Consider the following 14,118-nt stretch of genomic DNA (forward strand, 5'->3'; position numbering starts at 1 on the left):
CAGCTCACTATCTAACGGCTGAAAATCACCGCTGTTACTTCAAGAGAACTCACAGTGTCAAGGTGGGATAGTGTTTCTATTTTTAATAAATCAAAGGCAAGAGAGGAACCGGGTGATGAATTTTGGGAATTCATTTATCCAAGCAGGCTTTCAATACATTGCCTTCATCTCAGATTTGTGTTTGATTATAAATAGCCTTTCAGTCTGTATTAAATGTGTGCCAGAGAGCAGATGTCACTCAACAAGACTGGCTTGGAAGAAGTGTCAGAAGCGGGAAGATTAACATCCGATCACCAATGTGACAGTTACACAATTACTGAGCCAGAGCAAATGAGGATTAAATGAGGTTTGCAGCACTTTGCTGATGTGAGGGTTTTCGTGGGATAGTAGCCCCCGGGAGGTCCGCGGGGGGAGTGCAGTGATGATACAAGTCAGTAGAAAGGGAGGACAGGAGGAAATCCTGCTTCCTATTGGGGGAAGTGAGCGGAAATCTGACCACGTTGGCCTCATACTGTCTGCAGGGATGCCCAATGGTGCAGACAAATACCTGTGAAATACCTGTCCTTTGTATGGACACAAAGCTGTATCCAACACTACAAGTTGTGCAGTGTGTTCTAATAAACTGACACCTACTAATGACATAGTGTAAAAGTTTTACAAACCACTGTTTATAAAAAAATACTGATTAGTGCTGCTTTAACATAAACACAGATGATTGTGGAAAAGAGAACTTGTTAATAATGTACACCAATATCAAAGGAGATGAGATGTAGCTTACAGAAGAATAGCGAAACAAATGCTGAGTGTTGGGTGGTAAGGCTGCAGAATTAGCAGAAATGATTGATCAGTCAAAATATTAATCACACAAATATCAAATATAAGTGGGTTCAGGTGAATGAATTCAATCTTCTTACAATAGACATATAGCACAAGAGTCAGTACAAGAGAAATGTCACTTGATTTAAATATTGTCTGGCATACAAGATATCAGTACAATAGAGATACAATATACCACCACGAGATCTTGTGATCATAACGAGCCACTGGTCTGCTGAGCAGTTGGAGCCAAAACAGCTGACGTTAAATTTTTTCAAAAGGATTGCGTTTTTTTTTCACGGATACGATGAATGCCTCCCTTTAGAAAAACAATGCTGAAGTTTTGTCAGTTCAGCCCCGTGTTACAAGAAGTGGACTACAAATCAGTCCTCGGTTGCACCAAAATCTTTCAACTGCGGGTCACAGAGCCAAATAATGAGAAGTTCAAAGTCGTTTGACGAGATGTACAATTAAATGCAAACAGCCCAGAAATGAGTATCATTTTTCACCTCATGTTTGTGATTGATTGCATTCTTTTGTTTGTGCCATTTAAACAAGAATTCATACAAATTTTTGTATTTTTTAAATAGCATGGGATTGTACAGGTGTGTAGGAAGGCATGTGAGGAGACATTTTTGCAGACTAATGACAGGAAACCAGTTCTATTGAAGCGTGATTGTAAAGAAATGGGATAATTTCCAGCGTTAAAGTTTTGAATGGTGGTCAAAAACATTCTGCATACATGATAAATCACACTCCTGAAACTTAAAACATATATTTGAATGATTTTCTTTATTAATCTTACCAAAATATATGTATCAATGATACAAACTCACACTTTGTTTTTCTACCGTGAATATAACTTAGCAAAGAAAAACCTAATATAAACAACATGGATTTATGCTTTTACATATTCACTGCACTTTATGATGGTAGAAAAAAAATCTGATATAAAATCTCAAATGACATTACATGTACATTCCCAAAGTGCCATGCATGGTGAGGGGTAGAAAAAGTTTAACATAAAGGTATATAATACATAACACAACACATAATGTCCTTTATGGGAGAACATTGCCTAAGAGCTCCCTTTTGGCCTGTGAAAAGTATCATCATACCATCATGCATTCTGTGTCGCAATTTCATACTTTGGTTTGGTGCAACCGCCTCCTGAATCCTCCTGGCATCCGTCGGTTCCTGATTGGACCAACCTCTTGCTCCTGCTATCTGTTTTAATGTTGAAACATGTCTTTGCTTGACGTGCCGGTCTCAAAAGAACATCCTCTCTGTGTTGAAGACCCTCAGCCTGGTGATGAAGTTGAAATAGATGAAGGCCAGGCAGACCAGCAGGTTCTTCATCAGGTAGAGGACGGGTGTGACGAAGCCGAAGAACCCAACGAGGCCCACGCGCACAAGGAAGAAGGGGAAGTCCTGCAACGCCACCCCGAGTGAGGAAAGCAGGGGGCTGTGGGGCATGACCACCACACGCAGGCAAGACAGGAAGCTGAAGATGTAGATGGGGAACACCCAGCCCGAGTAGTAGACAACGGGGTGTCCTGCCACCCTCACCATCTCCACTGTATCCATCCAGAACATGAAGCTGTCCACAAACACTTCCGCTCGGGCGTCGCTGGCACACAGGAACCTCAGTGGACCCGTGTAGGCGTACGGAGACATACGGTACGCCGTGGTGCTCGCCGATCGGGAGCTCAGGCCAGAGATGCTAAACGGCCTCCCGGGGTTACCCGGTATCCCCGGGACCGTCCCGTTGGTCTCCGGGCGAGCCCCCGGTCCGTTCTGGTTCCTGTCGTTGGGCTGGTTTGCCGGCATAGGAGTTAGCCCAGCTTGCCCGGGCACAGCTGGCCCGGGCACAGCTGGAGTGACAGGCGTCACCTGTTCCACATGTGTGAGGACAGTGGAGGGGATGTCAGCATCCCTCTCCATGTCATTCGCTGGGGAGAGAAAAGTAAAAGATTATACAGAGCAAAGATGAAATCTGCATTTGCTTATGTTGCTCTTCTTCATGTGGTGTTGGAGCTTTTTTAATTAACCAAACATGACAAGAAATAAATATTCAGCATGATTTTATTTTAAATATTGTTTGGCGAACAGATTAATAGAGATACAATATACCACCAATAGAGCTTGTGATAATAATGCAGCCACTGAGGTGCTGAGCAGTTGGAGCCAAAACTTCATGAGACAGCTGACGTTACAAATTCTAAAAAGGATTGAGTTTTTCCAAGGAATGCCAGATGACCCACGTCAATGCCTTTAGAAAAACAATGCTGTAGTTTTGTCAGCTCAGCACTGTGTTACAAGAAGTGGACTACAATTGTCCTGCTCACTTCCTCAGTTGCACTCATATCTTTCAACTGCGGGCACAGAGCCAAATAATGAGATGTTAAAAGTGTTCTGGATGAATTATACAAAAGAACTGTTCAGGACCTAAAGCACCTGTTGAGTGATTTGCGTAACGTGTCCAGAGAGCGGCGCTCACCCTGGCCGGTCAGTCTGCAGTGGCGTATCCTCTCCACAACGTCAATGCAGATGAGAGAGAAGAGGACTAGTGACACAGGGAGCTCCGTGAACGTATCGTGTTTCATGTTGTTATTTATCTGAACCTGGGCAAACAGCCAGAAAATCATTAGTTGAAACATACTGGAGCATTTAACTTAATTACTTACTCAATTCAATATGGAACACATTCATTCACCTCAACATTAAAAGGACCTTTGTACCAAGAATTTACGTCTACATGTCTGATCTCTAGTTCTGGGTTTGTGGGCTAAAAATCTCTTGCAGCGCTGGTATTAGGCTGAGTCAGGACTTCATACCAACAGGACACAGAACAAAGCAGACAAGCTGGTCATCTTAGCAGAATTTATGGCTCTTATGTAAAAGACACCAGATAAGCAAGGGCCAAAAGGTCAGCTTGGGCTCTGCAAAAAGGGCCACATAAAACAGCAAATAGGACCTGGGCTGCAGCCAGCCAGGAAGTGAAAATGTGCCTCATGGACAGATGATTTGACAAGGACCGCTTGGACAGGAAGAGGGACCAAGCTGCTTATCAGTAGCTCCTTATCCATATTCATCCCCCGAGAACCAAAAGGTTCCTCACAAATCATCACCTTTATTTCACTCACAGATACCTCACACTGGGAGTCCACTCACCCAAAACATTTCATATCAATATTTTTCCAAAGGTAAAGTTGTGGCGAGTACTTTTTTTAAGTTTCAAGAAGCTTCTTTGTATGGCAGACACAATCATCCAAAAATAACTACAAAGGGATCAACAATAGCAGTCTGACAGGGGTGAAAGTTCCTGATTAGAGTACAGATGAACTGATGTGATGTTGTACCTCAGAGCTGGCGATGAGAAAGGCAAAGCAGGGTAATGTTGAAAGGATCACATATACGAGGGCCACAGGCCTCCTGATACAAAGACAAAGGAAGATAAAGAAAGTAAGGAAGGAACATAAAGGGCAGCTTAGTGCAGTCCAGACCAGCCTCAGATGAAACAGCTGCTGACCATTCACTCTGAGGCCCCTGACATCAGGACAAAGGCGGGAGAAACTCACCACTTCTTCCTCCCAATGAGAAACTTCTTCTTCATGAAGACCATATACTTCATGGGCACCCAGACCAGCAGGGCGGTGGAGGTGACGTAGGCGATAGAGGAGGCCACGATCAACCAGTAGGCCGTGCTGCCGTCTCCGGGGGGCTGCGCCGACGTCTTGACCTTCGCTACGATGACGGCGAACCTCTGCATGACGATGAAGAGTGGCACGCACAGGCCCGCAAACTGCAGCACCTCGCACAGGGCGAACTTCAGCGTCCTCCCCGAGCCCATGCTGCGGAGCTCAAAAAAAGAAAAAGAAGGGAGGGAGAAGGGGGCTGTTGTCGCAGTGAGGCGACCCCTGTCCCTCTGAGGGCTGGTCAGGCCTCGGACCGGCGCATTGTCTGCCTCCACTAGCATTTTCCACACACCACAGCCGTGGCTCTCTGCTCACCCAACTGCTTACACTGCACTAGGCATTGTGTGCCTTCGGTGTGACGGGGATGTGGCTGGCCCTTTACTCTCTTTATACACGGGGTAAAAACAAAAGGTTGTCTAGAAATCTGGGATGATTTAGTCCTGAAAGTGATGCTTCAAAGATTATGAAGCTAAAATCCAGTTTTATTAATCAGCCACACATGACCGATATTATTCAGAGCATCTAAAATATATGTAGCCTTGCATTAGTTGTACCCTATATTCTGCATTTTACAAAACCAGCAAGTGGTGGACTTGGTAACACCCAGAGAAAAAGCAACATCCAAGGCACTTGTGGCTCTTCTCATGTTTAAACATTGCCATCTAGTGGCAAAATGTGATAACTACAAAGAGTCACACGTAACAAATACTAAAAACATATCAGTGTTTTTTTAATACACTGCTTCAACAAATCAATTTTCAGCAAATTCATGTAAATTGATTAGAATAAGAATGAATGTGTCCTGAAACAGCTGGACATTGTACAGACCTCAGACACCTGAACCTTTAATTGAGGAAATGGATCAGGATTAGGTAATCTGCACTATTTACAAGATCAATTTAAAGATCTCAAGCAGCAAAAGCAGAAGTTTGACCAGCACAGAGTACAAATACTCTAACTGGACCTGGAACAGAGCATCAGTGAGCTCCTGGACAGTCTGTGGTGCGACACTTACATAACGCCCTCGAAGGCCAGTCAATGGCATCAAGGCCTTTGTTATCCAGGAACTGTCTACACACATGAGGCTGGGCATTGTCCTGCACCAGGAGTAACCCAGGGCCCACTGCACCAGCATAAGGTCTGACAATAGGAGTGAGGATTTCATCCTGGTACCTAACGGCAGTCAGGGTACCGTATAGCACGTGGAGGTTTGTGCGACCCTCCGGAGACCATCACTGACCCACCCCCAAACCGGTCATGATGGATGATGTTGCAGGCAGCATAACGGCGTCTCTAGACTCTGATGTTCTCTGGCAAATGCAGACGAGCTGCAGGTTGCTGCAGGTGGCTGGATGACCTCAAGAGGTCGTCCAGCCCTCACGTCACCCTCATGGAGTCGGTTTTAGAGAGTTTGGTCACAAACATGAACCAGAGTAGCCCTCTGGAGGTCATGTTGTAGGGTTCTGGCAGTGCTTTTACTGTTCTTCCTCACACAAAAGCAGCCGATACCGCTCCTGCTGCTGGGTTGTTGCTCTTCTATGGCCCTGTCCAGCTCTCCTCTTGTAATGGGCACGTGGCAACCAGCCAATCAAATTGAAGCAGGGTAACAGGTGAATCACCTGTGAGCATGCGCGTTGTTGTTTTCCCTTGACAGCTCTACCCATAGACTGTACCTATAGCGGCACAATTAAAACACCATTTCAAAAGAATTCAGTAACATAATAATAGTACGAATCATATACATAATAAATGCTCAACTATTGCATGACTCACCGTGATTTAATGTATTTATTAACGCAGGATGTATCACAAGTTACTGTTGCTCACTTTTAACAAATGTAATAAACTAGTATACTTAAGCAATTAGGCTTAATAGCATTTCCAATACTACACTTTTACCTGTAAGAGCAGCCTATTTCTACACTATAATAACAGTCCCTGGCCCACCGGCAGGCCACGCACTTGTTTGCAGCACTAGTCCCGCGAGAGAGAGAGAAGGGGGGGGCAGGGATGGATGACCCCGCTGCTCCCCTCTCTCCCTCCCTACCAGCCCCAGCTGTCAGCTCTCTCCCTTGACTCCCCCTCCGGCACCATGGCGTCCAGCGAGGAGGACGGCACGGTTGAGGAGAAGGAAAACAACAACAAGAGGAGAACAAAAAGCGCCCTTGCTACCGCATGGCTGACTTTCTACAACATCGCCATGACCGCCGGGTACGTGCGTTATATTCCGCCTATTAATAAGAAAACCCTATAAGTTAGCCGCTCCCTAAAAAACTGTACGCGCGTGTTGCTGTTTATAGGACTGTGCGTCTCCGCGGCGAGCCCAAAGTGCCTGTTCAGCTCGCTCAATTTAGCGGCTCGTGACAGTTGGGGGGAACTTGAGTGAACAATTTGGTATTTGAGAAATATATAGAAATATAGGTGTTGGGCTATTTGTGTGAGTGTTGGAAAATGAATGAATCGTGTTGGGTTAAAGTGACAGGCTCGCGCTGCAGCCGTGTCCAAATAGGGCTGACTGCATGGGGGTGTCAGCGTCGAGGCCCACAGCGCGCCCGACAGTTGCAGTGATAAGTATAGCCGGAGCGCGCTGACACTGGAGCTCAGGTCTGGGACAGTGAAGTGCTCAATGGGCAGATTTTCTTTTTTAAATAATAACAACATAACATTTGTGAATAGCAGACAGAGCGCGTTGTTTTATAAACTGTCCAGATGTGAATAAAAATACTCATGTCACTTATCAATAGGTCAATACAACAGCTGGCACTCACCAGATCAATGACACGCCTCCAGTTTGCAGTGGAAGAAGTACTGTACTTACTTACCACAGTCTAGAAATACTGTGTTACAAGTAAAAGTCCTCAAAATATCACTTACAGTATCTAAAAGTATCAGGAAAATGTACGAACGTGAGCTAAGATGATACTTTATTAATACTTTATCATCAGTAGAAGTACAAACAAGTACAATAAATAGTCTAGCAGTAAAGGTACAATAAATAAGTAAATCGCAAAAAACAACAAAAGCTATGAATACAATACGATCGGAGTGAGTGGTTGGGTACAGATTACTGTACATATGACGTAATATGAAGTGCATATATTGCACAGAGTATTTATATTGCACATACATACATTGATACTGATGTTGCACATGAATGAATGAATGAATGAATGAGTAATTGGGAGCAGTGTTGGTTGTGCAGTCTGATAGTATAAGTATACTGAAGTATTAAAAGTTAAAGCACTCGATGCAGGGACGTGACCCAGTTATGTTATTATATATTAATAGATTATTATTACTCGTGCATTAATGTAAAAACTGGATTTTACTGTTGTTACTGTCTGCTTTGTAAAGGACTGCATCTTATGATCATAGTCACTATCATCATCAGCGGTTCTTGTACAAACTGTTGGGTAGTTTGATTTATAATAAAGAATCATGTTTTATAGGCTGTTAGTTTGTTTTGTGTACAAAACTGATCAACGTGTTATGAAGTCTTTTCAGCTGCCGTTCTCTTGACCAAAGTACTACAATAGAAACATTCTGTCTGAGTGTCTAAATGTCATGTTTTATCAAGTCAGTCGTCGACTGTATATATCTATTGTCACTGTGGGGACACTACAAGTTCAGCGCCGCTGTAACTGTGCATAACCTGCACTCACACCATGAGGAAGCACAGGAGCAGCCAGGTTAAAATGTCCTGAAAGCTGCACAGAATACCTGGTTTCTCCTGGTCTTAAGTGTCCTAACTGAAGCTGTAATATACTCATGTGTGGGAGTCTGATTTGGATTGTTTTGATTAAGACTGAGGCAGAAAATGGAGAGAAAAGTGCTTGTAACGGAGCTGTGAGAAGATGCAGTATAGCTTCAGGTTTTAGTTTCAAATAAATGAGCATTTGCCGTGTCAGAAAACACAGTGAGCACAAGTACACGCAGAGCTGAATAACAGGATGGTTGTGTTCTTTCATATTGTCTCTTATCAATGCTGGGATCCAGGAAACTATGGACAAACTCTTACACCAACCGTCTCACACTAAGTGGTGCCATTATGTTCCCTAATGGTCTTTTGTTGTTTTTTCTTTCTGCAGGTGGCTGGTTTTGGCGATGGCAATGATGCGCTTCTACATCCAGAAAGGCACACGCAAGGGTCTGTACAGAAGTATAGCAAGAACACTCAAGTTTTTCCAGACCTTCGCGTTAGTCGAGGTAAGAATATGAGTGGAATAGCGTTTGCCGTCACTTGCATGGCTGTGACAGTTCAGAGAAATGACTGATATTTATGTATCTCGTCTTGCAGGTGGCACATTGCGCCTTCGGTATGTGATGATTTTTGTTTACGACTTATGTTATAATGGAAACAAATTTATATTTGCGTGCCGACATCTTTGCAGCTGTAAACTTGTTTCTTCTTCTCTCTCCTGCTGCGCTGCAGGGATTGTGAGGACTTCTGTGATTGTTACCGGGGTGCAAGTGTGTTCACGGATTTTCATGGTTTGGTTCATCACCAACAGCATCAGACAGGTGACGAAGGGGTTTTATTGAGTCATACAGACCACGGAAGAGGAGCATCATTTTACTGTTGTTTTCTTTACTGTCTGTGTGACGGACGTGCAAAAGAATTATTATATAATATAATTGTACACATTGTACACATACAGCGTACATATTTATAACATTCTGTATACATTTTATTGGGACAATTGGGCCTTCTTTTCTGTCTCTATTTTATGCATATGCTGCATAAAAAACAGCAAGAACCCCTGTCCTTTATTATAGTTTTATTTCTTTTGTATTTAACATAATTGCTTCTCTACATTTGCACCTGTCAGCTTTTGACTCAAGTTACTTCCTCTTTCCTCTGCATACTTGCCTGTATCTGTTTAAATGAAGATCCAGAATGAAGAAAGCGTAATCCTATTCCTGGTTGTGTGGACGATGACAGAGATTACCAGATATTCCTACTACACATTCAACCTGCTCCACCACCTGCCGTACTTCATCAAATGGGCCAGGTTGAGATAGCCGGAATGAGCTTGAACTGTCATTACAGTGTCAGACATTGTTGTCTAAGCATGCCGGTCACTGATCTGGCTATTTCCCCCCTCTGGCATGCTCCCTTTAAACCAGCTTTACATCAGGAAGTAGTGCAGCCGTGTGTGTGTGTGTGTGTGTTAAGTATCGCCTGGCTCACACAGAGAGGTGAAGCATGTGTGTGTTTATTGATTAGCACCTCGTTAGCCATTGTCTTGTTAATGAAGGGTGAACTAACTGCTAACATTGTGCTCTGACAGCACTGGTGATCCAAAACAAACATTACAGAAGACTTTTAATCATTTTAGGGCTTATGTTTGATCAATTATTGAAAAAAGTATTTTCTGTAACGTGCTGTAAATAAATTCTCACAGGGACAGCAATCCAAAGCTTTAATTATCAACACAGAAAATGTTTAATTGAAACCGCTGTCATGATTATCAGTGATGACGATCGCCACATTTCTCAGCTCTGGAGTGACATAACGCCGGCCTACTACTGTATGGAGAGCTCTGGTGACGTGGCAGCAGCCTCTCTGCTACAGTAGCTCCGCTGAAATCAGAGTCGTTGGCAGGAACGTCAGCTGTACACATTGATAGCTGTCCAACAGGCAGGCTCGGCATCTCACAGCCAAGAGAGCTCACTTCAGAAAACAGTGACGTTTGGGTATCAGTACGAGGTGAGATGTCTCTGCAGACAGAAGGTTCGCCAGAAGAATGAGATTTGTTGTGTCTCATATGATTGTCAGTTTTTTTGCCAGTTACTCTTTTGTTTTTGGTTTTGATTCTTGTGTGTTGGATGCCACTCTCACCCCCCCCCCCCCCCCCCTTCACGGCTTTTCTTTAAAGCATGGAGGAGACGCCAGGCCCCCGGACAGCGGCTCATGTTCAGCTGCTCATGTTTTTAAGACCATCTGTTTTGGTCATGGAATGTTCGCCCCAACATTTCTCTCACATCCGCCGAGACGCTCCCCCGAGCCTTTGCTGTGGTCTCCACTAAACTCAAAGCCCTGAGTCATGGCATATATCGTACTACAGAGGGATGCGGGCTGTGTCACACTTATGTGAAGTGACAGGCAGTTGTAGCAGAAAGCCAAGAAGATGACAGTCTGTTAATGAAGCACAGCTGTATTCTGAAGTAGATGCTTTTAAGTAAAGCCAACTTTCGCTGAATAATTCCTACCTTTTGATGTTTGTAATTATTGCAATGAAGCACTGGTTTTCATCTGATCATGTGGTCTGCATACCGAGGAATCAAGAGCATAACCCTTCTAATCAACCATTTAGTGCACCGACAGTTGTCAAAAGGCACAAATTGCATTGAAATTAAATGTTGAACTCATCCTTTACAGGTTGCATTTGTTAGTTTTAGTGTAGATTGTGTGTTTAGACATCTATGCATGTGAGTGTTTTAACATCCACAGACTTAAACTGCACAAGTGTTTGTTGCAGGTGTGTGACCTCGTACATCCTTTCCCTCCCAGATACAACCTCTTCATCGTCTTGTACCCCCTGGGAGTCGCCGGAGAACTGCTGACCATTTACGCTGCCCTGCCGTTCGTACGCAGATCTGGAATGTACTCCATGAGGCTCCCCAACAAGTATAACGTGTCGTTCGACTACTACTACTGCCTCATCGTCTTCATGTTGTCCTACATCCCACGTAAGGAGCATTTCTACTCCCACACTGCACGTTATGGTAAAATATGTAAAGGAGGATGACCCCCGTGTGCATCTTCTGCTCCATGAGACTTCAGAGATAGCTCCTCAAGGTGACAACAAGACTCCAGGAAGTCACTGCGAGGCGAACCATCTTCTGGCTTTTGCTTTACATTCAACCTACAGACATGAGAGTGGTATAAATCTTCTTAATCTACTCTTGGCAAGGAAACAAAATAAGCATATTTCCCAAAACATCAAACTATTCCTTTGAGCGTTTGAGACCTGCAGCCACCTTTGTGTTTTTGTGATATAAAGCAGCAGATAATTCAACATCTGAAAATGTATTTGGGAATAACTAACTGATGTTAAAATGCTACGTATAGCATCTTTGTGCCAAGTAAAATTGTTATAAGGGGTGGAAATCGAAGCGTTCCATCTAATACAGCACAACATTAGTGCCGACAATACTGCTTTTAAGAAGCTGCTTTTCATTGAGAATCTAGTCAGGAGTGTTTGTTTTTTTGCTGTTATTCTAACAGGTCTGCCTCCATAAGTAAGTTAACTTCAAAATGTGACGTTCATAATTATTTATTCTAACGGAGCCTTTTAATATCTTAGGATGAATGATTGACTGTTTTGGATTATCAAAGTGATTACAGGCCAATTGGAGATGGAAGAACCAGAGTAGACTTTTCCTGCCTGTGACATAAAGAACAGTCATGAGAAAAGTATTGACTGATCCAGTTTATTCTCCCCCAGTGTTTCCTCAGCTCTTCTTCCACATGCTGCGGCAGAGGAGAAGGGTGCTTCACGGCGAGGTCATAGTGGAGAAGGACGACTAGACAAGCCACCACCTCATGCCTCCGTTTGAGCCAACCTGCCTCCACCGTCACCGTCCCCTCCCCCCTCCACACTTCATCTCCTTCCTCATCTCTAGCACCATCGGCTGTTACATTCTTCATCGCACGGGACCGCACAGATGACGACCTGTCTGACGAGAGTGACAATCAGGAAGAAAGGAGCTCACCAGTACTGATAATAATAGCTGATCCTAAGTCTTCACAGGATTAATTCCTATCTGAATGGTAATATTGGAAACATGTTTACAGTCCCAGTGTCGCCGGAGCTTGAGACAGAAGCCTGACGTTGAGTCCTTTATTCGCTTAACTTCGCACGCTGTTGCACTGATAAAACATGAGCCCCAGCAGAGTCACAACACCTGTCTGAAGGAGTGAAGGGAAAACCAGAGGCTTCCAGGGAAATGTGAAATGAAACACGGGAGGAAGATTGAAAGTTGCGTCTCCTGAGTTGTCCAAACTTCATCCCCTCCAACCGACCCAATTGGCAGTTGTATTCATTTTTTTTTAAAAAGTGTATTCCACCAAAAGATATTTTATACAGAACAAGGTTTAAAAAGAGAAAATATTCATAGTTCTATCATACCTCAACAATAAATCTACATTTAGACAATATGCTGCTTCTTTTGTGTACGTTTGTAAATGATGAAATGTGAAATGAGCGGATAATAGTAAGCATATTTCTTAAAGATAATTTATTCACATAACTGTGTCACTTAGAGCAAGCACAGCTCAAACTTAACACTTTGTCTGCTTGGCTCCTGCATTCTTCTATGTTGCTTTGATGTTTACTATGTCAAATTAATTGACAAGAGTGCATCGTAAACAGATTTGAGTCTTCAAAGAGCAGCAGCTTATCGAGAGGCGGTCGTAGATGAGACTTCAATTCAGATTTTTTTGTGAGCACTCGCAGTCTTCAGTCGCTGTTGTGTTTGTTTTTTAACATAAAGAATCTCATGTGCGTGTTGATAGAAAGGTAGTTAGGTTCCCTCCTACTAAAGGTGCTATTGTAAGATCATTTCAATCTTCTGTGCAGCTGGAGGAGAGACTGTGTTTGGAGTTGACCTAAAGCAGAAAACAGGATGTGAAATGATTGAGAGGAAATGTTGCATAGCCCATGGTTATTGAAGAAAATCAACATTTTGCTATAATCTGGGTTAGAGAGAAAAGAAAAAAAACAATTAAAGTAAATGTCATAAAATTATTTTTCAAGAAGAAAACAATAAAAATGTGAAAATACCTTTTTGTGCAAAATCAATAAACTAAATTCTACAATACCGCGGAGCGTTTTGTGATGACCTTCACACTCCTCTGATACCAGGTTTGTTTATCTGGATCTGCATCAAAATGTAGAAATAAGATGACGAATACAAACATCTTCTGGGTTTTTACATATTTATTTGTGAGTGTTTCCTTCATCTTTGTTTAAACTCAAGTGTTTTTCTCAACAGGAAACAGTACCTGAGTGCAGGAAATGGCACATTTTATATTTGTAGGTAGGATGCACAGATTTATATCCATAAACACATGTACGTCTGTAAAAGTGAAAAATAAATCTCATAATCACAAAATACTGCATCGTTGCGTAGAGTATTAAACTGTAAACGTGCAGTCTTGAACTAAAACTCAAGCTGATCGTGACTTTTTTCCGCATTTATGTGTAAATATTTGCTTCTACTCATATAAATGGAAATGCAATATATTCATTCATGAGGTGAGATAACAGGTTCCTCAAAGATAGCATATCAGCGACATTTCATGTTTTTTTGCGCATCATTTTGCACCTTTTTCATTTTAAGACAACTACATGTTATGAAAAGCACTACGGTAAGTCCACTCGGCTTCATACAATTTATAATTTCCTACAAAACTTGCATAATGAAAATATACATTCAGATATTCAGTTGCATGTGGAATACAGTTTTATAAAATATGTATTGCACTTGCTGGTGATGTTGGACTGGTTTCACTTTGGAGGAGAAAGGCATCTCCTCAGCATCGGACAGATGTTCGCTGCTGCAGCCCCGGGCTCATTTTCAAAATTGTCCCTTTTGC

At 42.9% G+C, this 14,118-nt stretch overlaps 2 protein-coding genes across 2 annotated transcripts; one reads left to right on the forward strand and one right to left on the reverse strand.

The window, feature by feature from the left end:
• Positions 1–1,761: 1,761 nt before the first annotated feature.
• On the reverse strand, positions 1,762–4,776 carry LOC116385205 (transmembrane protein 236). The gene is made up of 4 exons (XM_031850459.1): positions 4,398–4,776; positions 4,179–4,251; positions 3,317–3,440; positions 1,762–2,768 (listed from the first exon to the last, which is right to left on the reverse strand). The coding sequence occupies exons 1-4, from the start codon at positions 4,667–4,669 to the stop codon at positions 2,086–2,088; spliced, it is 1,152 nt and encodes a 383-aa protein (XP_031706319.1). The 5' UTR covers positions 4,670–4,776; the 3' UTR covers positions 1,762–2,085.
• A 1,804-nt stretch (positions 4,777–6,580) lies between these two features.
• Positions 6,581–13,249, forward strand: hacd1 (3-hydroxyacyl-CoA dehydratase 1). Its single transcript, XM_031850154.1, has 7 exons — positions 6,581–6,725; positions 8,603–8,720; positions 8,812–8,830; positions 8,947–9,035; positions 9,405–9,526; positions 11,029–11,207; positions 11,966–13,249. Exons 1-7 carry the CDS (start codon positions 6,607–6,609, stop codon positions 12,046–12,048), a joined length of 729 nt encoding a protein of 242 aa, XP_031706014.1. The 5' UTR covers positions 6,581–6,606; the 3' UTR covers positions 12,049–13,249.
• The last annotated feature ends 869 nt before the right edge of the window (positions 13,250–14,118 follow it).

The sequence above is a fragment of the Anarrhichthys ocellatus genome, unplaced genomic scaffold, assembly GCF_004355925.1.
Source record: "Anarrhichthys ocellatus isolate YVR2014 unplaced genomic scaffold, GSC_Weel_1.0 scaffold10, whole genome shotgun sequence".
Lineage (NCBI taxonomy): Eukaryota > Metazoa > Chordata > Actinopteri > Perciformes > Anarhichadidae > Anarrhichthys > Anarrhichthys ocellatus.